Source organism: Saccopteryx leptura, chromosome 3, assembly GCF_036850995.1.
Source record: "Saccopteryx leptura isolate mSacLep1 chromosome 3, mSacLep1_pri_phased_curated, whole genome shotgun sequence".
Taxonomy (NCBI): Eukaryota; Metazoa; Chordata; class Mammalia; order Chiroptera; family Emballonuridae; genus Saccopteryx; species Saccopteryx leptura.
In genome coordinates, this window is record NC_089505.1 from 122408485 (window position 1) to 122425253 (window position 16769).

Genomic DNA, 16769 nt, shown 5'->3' on the forward strand with positions numbered 1-16769 from the left:
CTATCGTGGATCAGGTTTCCAGGGCTGTTTGGGTCTATTTTGGTGTCTCCACTTTGTTGATTAATCTAGTCATCTATTTCCACACTAATACCCCAACTTTTTAAAATTTTAATAGTTTTGTAAGTCTTGATATCAGTTAACTAATTTTCTCACATTGTTCTTCTTCAGAAGGAGAATCTTGGCTCTTCTTGACTCACCATTGTTCTCTCTGTTTTAGAATCATTGTTTTAAGATTTATAATACAAAACAAAACAAAAAAAACAAAAAATTCAAAATTTTGGCTGACAGTGCAGTGAATCAAAAGAATGTTTTGTGTAGACTCAACATTTATAACATCGAATTTTCTAATCCATAAACACTCATCTTTCTGGGATTTAGAATAATGATCTTTCAATAGATACTATTATAACAGTGTCATAATTTAATTAATAAAAATTTTGCATTTTTGCTACATTTATTCCTGAGGACTTAATATTTTTGCTACTTTTGTTAATAATTGATAGTTTCAAAAATCTATATATACTAACCCTGTTGGAAGAAATGCAAGTATTTTGTTAATGAAGAAACAAAATATTTTGTCTGTTTCTTTTCATTGATATATTCCAGCAGCCTAGAATGAATGCTGCCTACCATATATCAAATATTGATAAACATTTGTAAGAAAACAAATAAATTGTGGGAAGTAAGGGAGGAGACTATCTCAAGAAAGAGAAAGACTCTAACAGTGTCAACACTTCTAAATACTTCAGAGATGTCAAGGTGAGAACAGAAATTAGATGGCAGATACTACCTTGAAGAAAAAAGTATCATGAGTCTGGCCTGATCAGGCAGTGGCGTAGTGGATAGAGTGGTGAACTGGGATGGGAGGACCCAGGTTCGAGACCCCAAGGTCGTCAACTTGAGCGTGGGTTCATCTGGCTTGAGAAAAGCTCACCAGCTTGGCCCCAAGGTTGCTGGCTTGAGCAAGGGGTTACTCGGTCTGCTGTAGCCCCACGGTCAAGGCACATATGAGAAAGCAATCAATGAACAACTAAAGTGCCACAAAGAAAAATTGATGCTTCTCATTTCTTTCCCTTCCTGTCTGTTCCTATCTATCCCTCTCTCTGATTCTCTTTCTGTCTCTGTCCCCCCACCCCCAAAAAAAGTATCATGAGTCTGGACTGGAAACAGATTATGAAGTGAATTAATGGTACTTAAGTACAGGAAAAATAAGCATCACCAACTCATTCAAGAAATGCAGAGGTAAAGGACTATAAATAATTCAGATGTTAACTTGGAGGTGGGGTACCAGATCAAGAAAAGAAAAAAATTTTTTAATTAATACATTATTTCCTGTTTTCAAAATTTATTTGTACCGCCTGACCAGGTGGTGGTGCAGTGGATGGAGCATCGGACTGGGATGCGGAGGACCCAGGTTCAAGACCCCGAGGTCACCAGCTTGAGCGCAGGCTCATCTGGTTTCAGCAAAAGCTCACCAGCTTGGACCCAAGGTCACTGGCTTGAGCAAGGGGTTACTCAGTCTGCTGAAGGCCCGCAGTCAAGGCACATATGAGAAAGCAATCAATGAACAACTAAGGTGTCACAACGAAAAACTGATGATTAATGCTTCTCATCTCTCTCTGTCACTGTCTGCCTGTCCCTGTCTATCCCTCTCTCTGACTCCCTCTCTGTCTCTGTAAAAAAACAACAACCCCAAAACAAAATTTATTTGTACCAATTTTATGAGATTTAGAAATTATGGAAAAGCCAAAGACAGAGATAAAATTTCTGATTTATCTCATCATCCAGACAAAATCATAACTGACTCTGTTTTGTATTTTTTCCTGGGCATAAGCATTTATAATAGTTGCTTGTGAGATAATTTTTATGAAAATATAGTACCATATCTATGCACGATATGACTACTTTGTATTTATATGTCTGTTTTGTAGCTTTATTTTTATGTAAAATTTTATTAGGCATATTTTTGCATGGTGTATTTTTTAGTGGCTGCAAATAATCTTATTCAATAAAAGTATTTTATATATAAGCAATTCTCTAAAAAATAGAACAAAAATAATTATTTCAAAAAATATTATTTTCTGTGTAAAAATACAAAAAAAAAAAAAAAAAAAAAGACCCTGGCTGGTGATATAGTGGATAGAGCACTGTCTCAGAGCCCAAGATTACTGGCTACATCCCAGGGTCATGGGCTCTATCCTCAAGGTTCAGGCTTGACCTCAGAGGTGGCCAGTTAGAACCATGGTCAGGGCACATATGAGAAGCAATCAATGGCACAACTAAGTGGAACATTGAGTTAATGCTTCTCTCTTTCTTTCTCTCTCTCTCTCTCAAAAAATAAAAAAACTCATAAAAGAATATGCAGTTAATTAAGAGTTTTAAAAAGTGATTAACACTCAGTTATTAGCATTATGTTTGCAAAATTGTTTGTTGGGTGTTAATATTATTTTGCATTATATGTGTAGGTTTGCTGTTCTGATATTTATATTATTCCTAATTTAGTTATTACTAATAATTATGAAATTTATTGTACATATCTCTTGTTCATATGTGCATGTATTTCTTTGATTTCACTGGGGAACAAAATTTTTGTTGCATCCACAAAAATACTTGTTCTTACCTAATTCGAGTGTGCTGATCTCAAATCTGACATTAGTTTTTCTCTGTAAGCTACAGTTTTCTTGCAATTCAAGATTTTAGGTTTTCATCTTTTTTTTTTTTTTTTCTGAAGCTGGAAACGGGGAGAGACAGTCAGACAGACTCCCACATGCGCCCGACCGGGATCCACCCAGCACGCCCACCAGGGGCGATGCTCTGCCCACCAGGGGGCGATGCTCTGCCCACCAGGGGGCAATGCTCTGCCCCTCCGGAGCGTCGCTCTGCCGTGACCAGAGCCACTCTAGTGCCTGGGGCAGCGGCCAAGGAGCCATCCCCAGCGCCCGGGCCATCTTTGCTCCAATGGAGCCTTGGCTGTGGGAGGGGAAGAGAGAGACAGAGAGGAAGGGGGGGGGTGGAGAAGCAAATGGGAGCTTCTCCTATATGCCCTGGCCGGGAATCGAACCCGGGTCCCCCGCACGCCAGGCCGATGCTCTACTGCTGAGCCAACCGGCCAGGGCCAGGTTTTCATCTTATTGTAAAATTTTCAACATTTAGTTTAACATAATGAAATAGAATGTCTTCTTGGGCATCATCTTTGTGAAAATATAATAATTTATATAATGCAGCAAATACACTAAAAGATATGATGGCATCAGAATTTGTCTACAATTTTGAAATAGAACATATTAAAACACTTATTTTAATCATAAAATTTGCGCAAAACTTATTTAAATTTTATTCAGGCAAAAATTTGCGTTTGTAGCTCTTGCGTTTGTGTACTTATTGAGGACAATCTCGTTTGATGCTCCAGCAGTAATCTGCTCATCACTAACAGCTCCAAGATTTTCGGGAAACTTATCAAGGTGACTGTTCAGGAAGTGAATCTTAATGCTCATGTTACATGCAATGTCACAGAAAGCCAACAGCATCCTTTGAACCGGAAGTTCATAGTTTTCTGCTTTTTTTTTGTTGTTGCCAAGGAAGTTCTTTGTAACTGCCACAAAAGACTGCCATGCTGCTTTCTCCTCCTTATTCATCTTCCTGGCAAATTCTTCGTCACATATGAGGGTTTGAATTTGAGGTCCATCGAATACACCTGCTTTTATCTTCTCAAAAGACAAGGCAGGAAAAGCAGAAATAATATGTTGAAAGCATTCACTTTCTCTATTCAAAGCCTGAACAAACTGCTACATTAAGTCAAGTTTGATGTGAAGTGGGGGGAAAATGATCCTGTCTTGATTAACTACAGGTTCATTCACAATATTTTGCTACTTCCAGAGCTTCATGTTTCGGCCACTCCTTCTGTGTCCAGTGTTTCTCCCGAGCTCGGCTGTCCCACAAACACAGAAAGCAAGGATACTTCGTGAAACCTCTCTGTTGTCTTAGCAGGAAATTTACTATTTTAAGATCCACACAAATGATCAAGTTATGCTCCTCATACTTTAGAAAGTCAAGGACAATTTTTATGTCATTATAATCTTCTTGCAGATGAGTTGAATAACCAATTGGAACTGCTGCATAAACATTACAGTTGTGTAGTAGAACACATTTCAGACTCTATTTAGAGCTGTTAAGAAATAGCTGCCATTCTGTTGGACTGTTAAGTTGTAATACCTAGCTGGCTGAGAAGACTACTGATATCATAACAGAAAACAAAATGTTTGTCTTCAGAAAAAAAGTCCACAAAAATTTGTTTATGCTTCCTGAAATGGGATACTAGCTGACTGGTGAAGTACATTCTTTTCTTGAAGCCTGGAGGCTAATAACTCAGCTGCTTTCTTTGATAGGCCCAAATCTCTTACTAAGTCATTCAATTCGGGTTGGCTAAACTGCTGAGGGGTTAATGACTGCTTGGCATCAGAAGAAGACGCTTCAGATTCTAAAACCATTTCCTCATGCATCGTATCAAAATACACTTGATCACCATGTTCACCTTCTTAGTCCTTAGAAGAAATAAAACCATTGAAAACTGGAACTGGGAGTGTCTCAGAGTGTGGGCTAGGTCGTATTGCTGAAGGAATATTAGGATATGCGATCATATGCCATCTTTTCTTGCCGATGCCCTTCGTATGGATCAGACAGAAATAACAGTCATTGCTGTGGTCCTTAGGTTCACACCAAACCCTGGGAATATCAAAAGGCATTCCTTTGTGTTTTCTTTTTGTCCAGTCATGAAGCATTTCCTCACAATTATGACATGCAATATGAGGAGCCCAATTCTTTTCTTGATTACCAAGGGGAACTTGAAAATAGGGAATATATGTACATGTCATAAATGATGAAATATTGAGCCTTTGACGTTGAAGTATATAACAGCCTCATATATAACAGAAGGTGTCAGGACTATTCTTACATTTACGCCTACTTGAAGAAGCCATGATTCAATCTTAAAACAAAATAAGAGAGTGTTTTTATCAGATAATTTTTTACATTTAAAAACAACTACAGGCCTGACCTGTGGTGGCGCAGTGGATCAAGCATCGACCTGGAATACTGAAGTTGCTGGTTCAAAACCCTGGTTTGCCTGGTCAAGGCACATATGGGAGTTGATGCTTCCTGCTCCTTCTCCCTTCTCTCTCTCTCTCTCTCTCTCTCTTCTCTAAAATGAATAAATAAAAATAAATTAAAAAATAAAAAAACTACAATTATGTAAAAGTGATGTTTGTAAAACATTAATTGCCTTGTGGTTATGTTCAATCCAAGAGTTGTTGCCCTTTAACTCCAATTTAAAAACCCATGCATGCCAATAACTGTAACAAAAAGAAATTAAAATTGCATAAAAACTAGAGCATACACCAAAAAACAGATTTCAGATTTGGAATCAGCGATGCAGAAATATATAGAAACAGTTCTAAAACCTTATGCAACAGAAAAATGAAAAAATATTGTTCCCCAGTGTATTAATTATATACTCAGATGTAGAATTGCTGGATCATAGGCTATGTTTATTTACAACTCTAGTGGAAGATGCTGAATTACTTTCAAATATAAATACAATAATTCCTTCTTATCTGTGGTTTCACTTTCTGCAGTTTCAGTTACCCAGAGTCAACCATGGTGTAAAAGTATTAAATGGAAAATTTCACAAATAAATCTCATGAACTTTAAATTACATGCCATTCTGAGTAACATGATGAAATGTCATACTGACCTGCTTCATCCCACCTAGGACAAAAATCATCCCGCTGTCCAATGGACGCACACTGTGTATGCTGCACATTACACACTTAGCAGCTATCGTGGTTATTAGACCAACTGTTGTGGTATCACAGTGCTTGGTTCAAGTCAGCCTTATTTTTCCTAGTAATACCTCCAAAGTGTAAGAATAGTGATGCCGGCAGTTCAGATATGCCAAAGAGAAGCTATAAAGTATTTGCATGTATAAGAAAAAACATAGTACATATAAGGGTCAGTACTATATACAGTTTCAGGCATCTCTGGGGGCTTGGAATGTATCACCACAAATAGGGGGGATTGCTTTATCTTACTACCAACTAATGCACTCAAAACCAGCCATGAACATGAGGAATGCCCTGTATGCCACATTACACCACATCCTCATCAAAACTTGGTATTGTCAGCCTTTTCCATTGTACCCATTCTGGTGGGTGAAGCAATATTACATTGGGATTTTAATGTACAGTTTCCTGATTCTTATGAGGTTATACATCTTTTCTGATGTTTGGGTATTTTCTTTTTTTAATTAATTTTTTTTTCTCTTTTGTGACAGAGAGAGAGGGACAGATAGGGACAGACAGAATGGGAGAGAGATGAGAAGCATCAATTCTTCATTGCGGCACCTTAGTTATTCATTGACTGCTTTCTCCTATGTGCCTTGACCAGGGGGCTACAACAAAGCAAGTGACCCTTCCTCAAGCCAGTGACCCCATGCTCAAACTGGAGAGCCCGCACTCAAGCCAGATGAGCTTGCACTTCAGGTTTCGCACCTGGGTCCTCTGCGTCCCACTCCAACACTCTGTCCACTGAACCACTGCCTGGTCAGGCCTATTTGGGTATTTTCTATGTCAAGACTATTCAGATCCCTGGTCTATTTTTCTTTGGACTTATCTACTTAAAAATCTTTTAAATATATATTCAGAATATGAATGCTTTTATCAGTTGAAGTTTTGCAAATATCTACCCCTAATCTGTGCCATCGCTTTCATCTATCTCATTCTTTCCCACTCCATTTGCTTTTTATTGAGTAGATTAAACCATTACAAGAGACATCTAACCTGTATCTTTTCTCTCCTTTGATACATAAGTTTATGTTCTTGTATTATAAAACAATCTCAAAATAAAATTACACTGTTTATGTTTGCATGTAATATATTCTAGCAGGTAAAATCCAATATTTTATTTATTGACATATATGAAAACCTTCATGAACCAGACTTTGCTTAACTGTTGAGATTATGAAACAAAATATATGTCCCTTAATCCAGCATGCTAATAATATGTGTCTCCATATTTTAGCAGTCTTTTTATTTTATTTTATTTTTTTGCATCCAGGATTCTTAGAAAACGAGCCCAACTTATTACTAAGATTTTATTAGGGGTGGGCTTTGCCACTTAGGCAGCAAGTCTGGGAGTGGGAGGAATTAGGAAGTAAAGCAAGAAAGGAGTGGCATTTATCTTCTTGCTTATTCTTTTTTTTATTTTATTTTTTATTTTTTTTACAGGGACAGAGAGAGAGTCAGATAGAGGGATAGATAGAGACAGACAGACAGGAACGGAAAGAGATGAGAAGCATCAATCATCAGTTTTTCGTTACAACAGCTTAGTTGTTCATTGATTGCTTTCTCATATGTGCCATGACCGCGGGCCTTCAGCAGACTGAGTAACCCACCGCTCGAGCCAGTGACCGGGGTCTCGTACCTGGGTCCTTCCGCATTCCAGCCTGACGCTCTATCCACTGCGCCACTGCCTGGTCAGGCTCTGCTTGCTTATTCTTATTACCTGTTAACACCCCTTCACATATGAATTATTTCACTCAGGCCCTTTGGGCAGCTACTGGGGAATCTAGATCCTACCTCCCTGATGTGGTATTTCCTTTGAATATAGAAGTAGTGGGTGCGGCCAGAAATTCCATGGGTTCAGGCTGGTCAGGCTCTGCTTATAACAGTGAGCTTATCAATATTTTGCTAATGCTGGCCTGCCCCCCCCCCCCAGGAGAAGGCACACACGTGTTTCCTTCAGGAAATGAGGAATATCAGAAGCAGCAGACAGGACTCTCCATTCAGGACATGGCCCAGGCCAAGGGGCAGAAGGGGCCAAGTGAGTGGGGACGTGCCTAGCTGGGTTCTGTGGACCTCGATGCTCTTGTCTACCACAGCTGCCTTTTAGAATAGAAACTAGGGGAAGGCAAATAGCCACAGTAAGAGCACAGGAAGGAAAGAGAAAAAGAAATCATCTCAATGGACCTGACATTTGAGGTTTGACTAAGTCCTTTGGTTGCACGTAAAAGGGAATTCTCTCAAAAGACGGAATTTCTAAATTTTCTGGGCTGTGTGTGTGTGTGACCATGATTCTTGCTGTCTGATCCCATAATTGCATTTCATCTTCCAGGTGTGATGGAGTCTCCATTTTCCTTTGTATCTGGATACTTTGCGACCATACTTCTCTTACAGATGGTGCTCACCTCAGGTAGGGATATCTATTTCTTTTTCATGCTGTGTCACATTGATAAAGAAAGATAATGGAGGTAAATAACTGTGAAGGAAATGAGGACACTTTACCACCAGTGTTCCTCAGGTTCCACTCTTTCTGTTACAGTTTTGAGGGTGGCAATTAGTCTTAAAACAAATTATGATTAAGAAATGTTATTTCAGTGACTCTCTTTCTCAATCCCAACTCCATGCCACAGAACTATGATGACGTGCCTAGGAGAAGAGAGATAAATGAAAACTATTTCCCTCTAAAAGGCTCAGATTCTCACTGGCAAATCTTAATGAGTCCCTTATACTTAAAAACAAACCATGATCATTTATGTCACTTTAAGTTTAGTTTAGAGTTATAAGTTCAGTAGAACCTCAAATAAAGTAGTGGGTGTGAGCTGGATCTGGCCACAAATTTTTCTTAGTGCCGTGGGCCTTCAGTTTTATAATGCCGATTTCTTACTGTGAGAGGATAAACATTGTTGGCAGAGACAGGAAGGAACTTGGTGCAGCTGAAAGGAGCCGAAACTCAGAGTATGGGAGGAGCTGTGTGACAGTCGCCTATAGCTTCATAACACATTATCCCCAAAATGAGCGACTTAAAACAATCTCTTTATTGTACCTCATAATTTTAGTGTCAGGAATCCGGCCAAGGCATTCTTCTGTTCCATGGGACACAGATTGAGGTCATTTGGTGTATTCAGATGGTGAGCAGAATAGTCTGAAGAGCCCTAGGTGTCTTCATTCACCTTTGGCTCTTTGATGGCGTAGGCTGGAAGGCTGGGGATGGGCTGGCATTATCAAACGGTATGTCAACATGGCTTTTCTGTCATGGAGGTCTCAGGGTAGTCAGACTTCCTTTTGGCAGCTTATGGCTTCCAGAAAGACTGTTACAGAGAGAGAGAGAGATGTTCACTTAAAATAGGCTCATAAATTATTGCAGGTCCTCTTCTTCCATATTCTACCTACTGAGCAAAGAGTACACAGTTTCAAGAGGAAGGAACATAAACCCTTCCTCTACATGGACAAGGCATCAAAAATGTGTGGCTATATTTATTCTGCCAAAAATGGATGCTGAAAATAGCAGCTGTGTATTTGATAAGTAGAGGGTATTAATCAGCAATAGTGGTCCATATCCCCCCTCTAGACAATGGGAATATGTTCCATTATTCTGTTAAGTATTTACAGGGGGCCTAATATGTTCAGGCAATGTTTTATACATGGGGGATAATAAAGAGAATTTAAAAAGGGGATAAGACAAAACTCTGCTGTTGCGTGACTTGTATATTAGTGGGCCATGAAAGAAAATAAAGTCAGAAATTTTAAAATATCAGGTAGTGATATGTGCTATGAAGTCATAGTCAAGTATGATTAGGGAAAATGTTAAGTGGGTGGTCATAAAAAAATTCCCTAAGGAATTGACATTTCAGCTGGGATCTGAGAGATACTGAGGCAGAGACTGGAGTGCTGCTGTCAGAGTGAAGATACCTCTGAGAGTGTGGTTCTGAGTCACAAAGGACTTGACACCAAGAACCAGAAAGAAGGCCAGTGTGTCCGGAGCAGAGGGATGAGGATGAAGCATGCTTCTGTGGCCTTCAGACTAAAACCTTGGTCTCTGACTTCCTCCACAGAGCAGTTCACGGTGAGCAGCTCCAGGAGCCACCAGGTGGTCATGGTAGGCGGACACGCTGAACTCGGCTGCCAGCTCTCCCCACCACAGAGTGCAGAGCACATGCAGGTGGGCTGGTATCGGGACCACTACCAACTGGTTTCCGTTTACAAGAAAGAGAAAGAGCTCTCTGAAAAAAGCGCTCAGAACTACATGAATCGCACAGTGTTCCTGAAGGACGCCCTGAAAGAGGGCAGAATGACCCTCAGAATCCACAATATCAGTGTTTCTGATGAGGGGAAGTACCACTGCTTCTTTAAAGATGGGGGCACCTCTGAAGAAGCCAGCATGGATCTGAAGGTAGCAGGTAAGGATGGAGGAGTCTTCTCCCAGTTTCCTTGGTAGCGCTGCTCTGGATCCATGATCCAGAATTCATGAATGCCGAACCATGAAAAATAGATCTTAGGGCATTTTTTAAAATTTATAACTTTCAAATAAAATTAAATAATATAATTTATAGAAAAATACATAGAATGATATAATAACCTAGATACTTGGTTAACAATTTGCTGTATTTACTTCTGATCAAATTAAAGTCACCTTTGTACATCAGTAATGCCATTCATTTTTTTCCTTTACCAGCAATAACCATTAAACTCATATTGTCTCTTTTGATTTACGTACAGGCATTCATAAAAATAGATGGTATTATTTTGTGTGTTTTTAAATTTTGCATCATAGTATCAGTAAACATATTCTATTAATAGAATTATACTTTTAGTATTTTATTTTATTTTATTTTATTTATTTTTATTTTTTTCTGAAGCTGGAAACTGGGAGAGACAGTCAGACTCCTGCGTGCGCCCGAGCAGGATCCACCTGGCACGCCCACCAGGGGGCAACGCTCTGCCCACCAGGGGGCGATGCTCTGTCCCTCCGGGGCGTCGCTCTATTGCAACCAGTGCCACTCCAGCGCCTGGGGCAGAGGCCAAGGAGCCATCCCCAGTGCCTGGGCCATCTTTGCTCCAATGGAGCCTCGGCTGCGGGAGGGGAAGAGAGAGACAGAGAGGAAGGAGAGGGGGAGGGGTGGAGAAGCAGATGGGCGCTTCTCCTGTGTGCCCTGGCCGGGAATCGAATCCGGGACCTCCGCACGCCAGGCCGATGCTCTACCACTGAGCCAACCGGCCAGGGCCTTAGTATTTTATTTTTGATATTAACCCATCCTTATTCAAGTAGGTATATTCATTATTTTTAACTGTAGTGTAGTATTCTACCCCATAAATATATGACTATTGATTAATATATTCCCATATCAATAGTATCAATAGACATTAAGATAGTAGACATGTTTCAGTTCCTATGTTAGACTATAATATTTGCATGCAATAGTTCTTTTAGGATATACAGTTTGCAGTTAAGTTGCTAGGCCACTGTGTACAAATATTGACAAATTACTTTGGTAATTACCCATCAAAATGATTGGATCAATTTATATTTGACACAAGTCATGCAAAAGCTAAATCCATACTGATACTTGGAATTATCATGCTTTTAAACTTTGGCAATTTTTTTTTTTTACAAAGACAGATAGAGTGACAGATAGGGACAAACAGACAAAAGGGGAGAGAGATGAGAAACATCAATTCTTTATTGAAGCATCTCAGTTGTTCATATGTGCCTGGACTGGGGGGCTACAGCAGAGCAAGTGATCCCCTGCTCAAGCCAGTGGCCCGCAGCACTCAAGCTGGTGAGCCCCTGCTCAAGCCAGATGAGCCTGTACTGAAGTTGGTGACCTTAGGGTTTCAAACCTGGGTCCTCTGCATCCTAGTCTGATGCTCTATCCACTGTGCAACCACCCGGTCAGGCAATGTTGGCAATTTTTATTTTAGTTTTTGTTTCCCTTATTAATAATAAATTTTTATTTGTTATATAATGGAGAGTTGATTTTTTTTCCTTTCTGATTCTTGCTTGTTTATTATTTTTACCCATTTTATTGAGTTTTTTTATTTTTTAAAATTTATGTGAATAGTTATTTATTCTGGATATTACATTTCAGTTTTTATTTATGTTGCAATGATTTTTAGTCTATTGCATTTTTAAAAAACTTTTATGGTAATTTATGTTACACATATCTAATTTTGATATTATCAAATATTCAGTCTATTAATTATAATTTATGACTTGTTTAAGAAATCCCTTCCTATCCCCATTGTGTAAAGATACCTGCTTAAAATTTTAAAATTCTTTTTTTACATTTAATTCTTGATTATATGAATTTTACTTTTGTGTTTTTATGAGATAATTTTCAATATTAAAATATACGTTTATTGACTATTCCCAATAATTGTAAGGTACTTCGGTTGTCTACCAAGTCCGTATCTCTGCATGAGTCTTTTAATGGGTTGTTATTTTGAATATCTTTTATGTCATTATGATCTAATTTTCCATACCTAATACAATACCACTTTATATAAATTACTATAACTATGTGTCTTGGTATATGATAGGACATATCCTCTAATCTTGCTATCTTTCTTCAAAACTGCTGTAGCTCTTTATAGTATGAATTTTAATTACAAAATTATGATTGAAATGGAATTGAACTTACAGACTGATTTAGAGAGATTTGCTATGTTTCTTTATTACATTGATGAACATTTACTCAGCCTTCTTTATTTTAATTTATATTTAATTAAATTTGATATGTTTAGGTGGGGTTAATGTACCAGATCTTTATCCTTTTGAGCCACTGGGTTCCCATCCTCTCTATTTTACTCCCAGAAATTCTCTGAAAGAAATTCAGTGTTAGTAGCTATCCTCCCTGACAAGTAAACATTCAGAGGCAGAAATGGCTAAGCCCTCCCTGAATTCCACTCCTTCCCCTGTTTGGGTCCTGTAATTGTTCTTTATCTTGTTAAAACTTTGAGAGATTTTTAGAAAATGATTTTTGTATTTCATCCACATTTGGTTTGTCTTCAACAGGAAAATGGGCAACCAAAACTCTAAACACATCATTTCTATTTTATTTTTTATTATTATTATTTTTATTTTTTTATTTTTATTTTACTTTATTTGGTGAGAGGAGGTGAGATAGTGAGACAGACTCTCATATGAGCCCTGGCTAGGATCCAACAGCAACCCCTGTCTGGGGCCAATGCTCTGCCCATCTTGAGCCATGCTCGCAACCAAGCTATTTTTAGTGCCTGAGGCTGATGCACTTATACCAAGTGAGGATGAGCTATCCTCAGCACCTCTGGCCATTCTTAAATCAGTTGAGCCATTGGCTACAGGAAGGGGAAAGGGAGAGAAGAGGGAGAGGGGGGAAGAAAGAAGCAGATAGTCACTTCTCCTGTCCAGGAATCAAACCTGGGACATCCATACATTGGGCCGACACTCTATCCACTAAGTCACCAGCCAGGCCAATCATTTCTATTTTTTAAAAATGTATTTATTTATTATTTATATACTAATATACTTCTCAAAAAATCTTGATTCAGATTCAATGCTCAAAAAGGAATGATACACAGTTCAAAATAGCCAATGTAGAGATGGAAATACCCAGTGAAATTTTATTCTAATTTAGATTTTTAAAAATTATTTTTCTTTTTATATTGAGGTGTGCTCTACAAACACTAGAGTGCACACATCTTAAATGTACAGCTCAGTCAATTTTTATACATGGGGTCACCCATAAACTCACATTTCAGGTCAAGACATGGACTATGTCCAGCCCCCTAGAAGGTTCTATCTTTCCCCTTCTCAGTCAGTACCCCTTTCCTCTTACTGAAGTAATCATCACTTTAACTTTCATCATGATAGATTAATTTTACCTCTTCTAGAACTTGATATTAGTGGAATCATACATTGACTCACCCTTATTCATTTATGTTATTACAATATGAACAGCAAAATTTGTTTTTTTGCTTTTTTTTTTTGTACTAGTCTGTGCTATAAGTGGACATTTGGGTTAGTTTCAGTTTTGGACTGTTATGAATAATGCTATCATACATATTCATGAAGCTACTGTTTGGTAAGCATTATCCTCATTAGTACTATCATTTCCCTGATATAGTGGTATTGAGCATCTTTGTAAACACTTGTTGGTTTTATAATATATTAAGGTATTTAAGTATATAAGATTCTGATATATATATATAAATATATCTCAAATACTGCTTTAAATCTTTGCCCATTGTAAAAACTATATTTGTCTGTCTTATTGATTTATGGTATTTTTACAAATATATATATATTTTTTTTTTTTTTTTTTTTTTTTTTTTCATTTTTATGAAGCTGGAAACGGGGAGAGACAGTCAGACAGACTCCCGCATGCGCCCGACCGGGATCCACCCGGCACGCCCACCATGGGGCGACGCTCTGCCCACCAGGGGGCGATGCTCTGCCCATCCTGGGCGTCGCCATATTGCGACCAGAGCCACTCTAGCGCCTGGGGCAGAGGCCACAGAGCCATCCCCAGCGCCCGGGCCATCTTTGCTCCAATGGAGCCTTGGCTGCGGGAGGGGAAGATAGAGACAGAGAGGAAAGTGCGGCGGAAGATAAGAGACAGAGAGGAAAGTGCGGCGGAGGGGTGGAGAAGCAAATGGGCGCTTCTCCTATGTGCCCTGGCCGGGAATCGAACCCGGGTCCTCCGCACGCTAGGCCGACGCTCTACCGCTGAGCCAACCGGCCAGGGCCACAAATATATTTTTGACTCACTCCTTTCTCAGATATGTTATAAATGTTTTCTAGTCTATAGTTTGCTTTTTCACCTGCTACATTCTGTCTTTTGATGAAAAAATTATTAAATTTAAAGCCTAATTTATCAATAATTTCTTCTATGGTTAATACCTTTGGCACCCTTCTAGCTTGAATTTGGATTGAATTGTTATCCTTGCCTTAACTGTGGTCATCACTCTTAAATTTATGGCAACAGAGGGGAAAAGAAACATTTACTTCTTAATTCTTGAGTTCACACCAATAATTAATGTCATTTCTTTCTCTTCTAGCTCTAGGCTTGGATATACAGATTAATGTTCAGGTTCTTGATAAAAAAGGGCTCATGGTGCAATGTAACTCAGAAGGGTGGTTCCCACAACCCCGGATGCAGTGGAGAGACAGCAGAGGGAATATAATTCCAGCCTCATCAAAAATCTTCTCTCTGGATGGAGCTGGATTATTACACCTGAACATGAGTGTTCTTCTTGAAGACAACAGTCATGGTTCTGTCACTTGCTGCCTTCTTAACCCAGTTACTGGTCAAGAGAAAAGAGCAGGTATAGCCCTACCAGGTGAGTACTTGTAGCTTGGTTCTATCAAGAAAGAATATTTTTCATCAGTGTTGCAAACTTAGGTGGGATTTCTTTATAAATAGTGAACTGCTGCAGGCATGGAATGTTTAAACCTAATTAAGTCTCCAGGAACAAGGAAAACACCAGATGCTAAGAGTGTTGTTCTTAAAAATTGAAGGTCTTGCAATAATTAGAGAGAGTCTTTATTCTGTTTAGCATCTCAAGGCTCCAAAAGTTTTATGTCACTTGGGTTGCTTGAGCCACTATTCCTAGCTTTATAAACTTGGGTCATATAATTTTCAATATCATTGATTTTTCTCATTTAGATATGGTAAAATATATTTTTTTAATTTGAAATAAAATATTACAAGTAAGCTTTATAAGACATAAAGTAATATTCAGAATTAAGATTGATTTTAAAATTATGGATGTGACAAGTGTACTTTACGACTACCTTGTGAAGAAATAGATATGCAAAGAAGTCAGTTACTTAAGATTCATCAACCAGCACGTGATATATCTAGAATTAGATCCCAGTTTCTCACCCATTAGCCAAGGTTACTTTTCTCTGGAAAAGCATGGTTGTAATCAGAGAGATTAGAGGTCCACACTGTAAAATGGTCATTTGTGCTTCAGTCTGTGACTATGTGTAGTCCCCAGAGAAATTAAGGTGAGTGAACAGGACAACAGGTAATAGTGAAAGGGTCAAATTTTTAGGTAGGATAACTCAACTGTTATACAAAAGGACTTCCCCATCAGCAGTTCAAACATAATAGAAATAATTAGATAGTTCATGTGGCTGTACACCATGAGGTAACTCAAACACTCAGATTCAAATAGATTATTGACTAATTCCCTTAAAGATCTGGAAAACCTGTTGATCAAGCAAAACTAAGTTTATTAGACCTAATGCAGTGAGAACATCATCTTGACAGAATATTAATAGCATTCTAAACTGGGTAATTAGGGGAAGATAATTAAAGTTTTAGAGCCTCTACTTGGTGATTTTAAAGTAAGTCTTGCAAGGTGAGAAACTAGTTAGAATTAATGGAGCTTATACTATAACAGCTTTGGGTTGGTGAGCACAGTAAGATGAAGGTCTTGAAGTGAGTCTTGATGAGCCAGCCCATCATTAGTTTTGGTAAATAAGCTATTTTATTTGATTCACAGTCTTATTTCCCAGGAATAACTATTTCCTGGAATGAGTAGCTAACTTGTTAGCCTTCAGTTGTTTAGTATAGAAACAAGAAAGTGTGTCTAACCCCAAAATTGTTCACCACAAGGACATAAATTGGTCCTGGTATTATTTAACATAGGGACAAGAAATTATTTTGGTTGTATTTTTCAAGAGGGACTATTGCTGAAAAGAAGAAAAAGAAAGCATTCCCTGAAAGACATCATCAGTGTCTACCAGAGAGTCTTTGGATGTGAGCTCAGATCAGTTTTAGCCTTACTCATAGAGTACCCCTGAACAGAAGAAAGTAACTGTGTAACTAGGTCCAGTTCACAAAGGCTTAGCATCAGACAATTACAAAATGTCCTTTTTCTTCATCGTCATGGAAACATAATTAGAAAGTTGATAAGTAAATCTTGGAAGCCCTTTGCTCTTGTCCATCA

At 38.5% G+C, this 16769-nt stretch overlaps 1 protein-coding gene across 1 annotated transcript in view; it reads left to right on the forward strand.

The window, feature by feature from the left end:
• Positions 1–16769, forward strand: part of LOC136397661 (selection and upkeep of intraepithelial T-cells protein 1-like) — a 98423-nt gene that overhangs the window by 49756 nt on the left and 31898 nt on the right. Inside the window, exons 4-6 of the mRNA XM_066372166.1 lie at positions 8167–8244; positions 9887–10231; positions 14871–15152. Coding sequence (XP_066228263.1) covers positions 8167–8244; positions 9887–10231; positions 14871–15152 — 705 coding nt within the window. The remainder of the gene's footprint in view (positions 1–8166; positions 8245–9886; positions 10232–14870; positions 15153–16769) is intronic.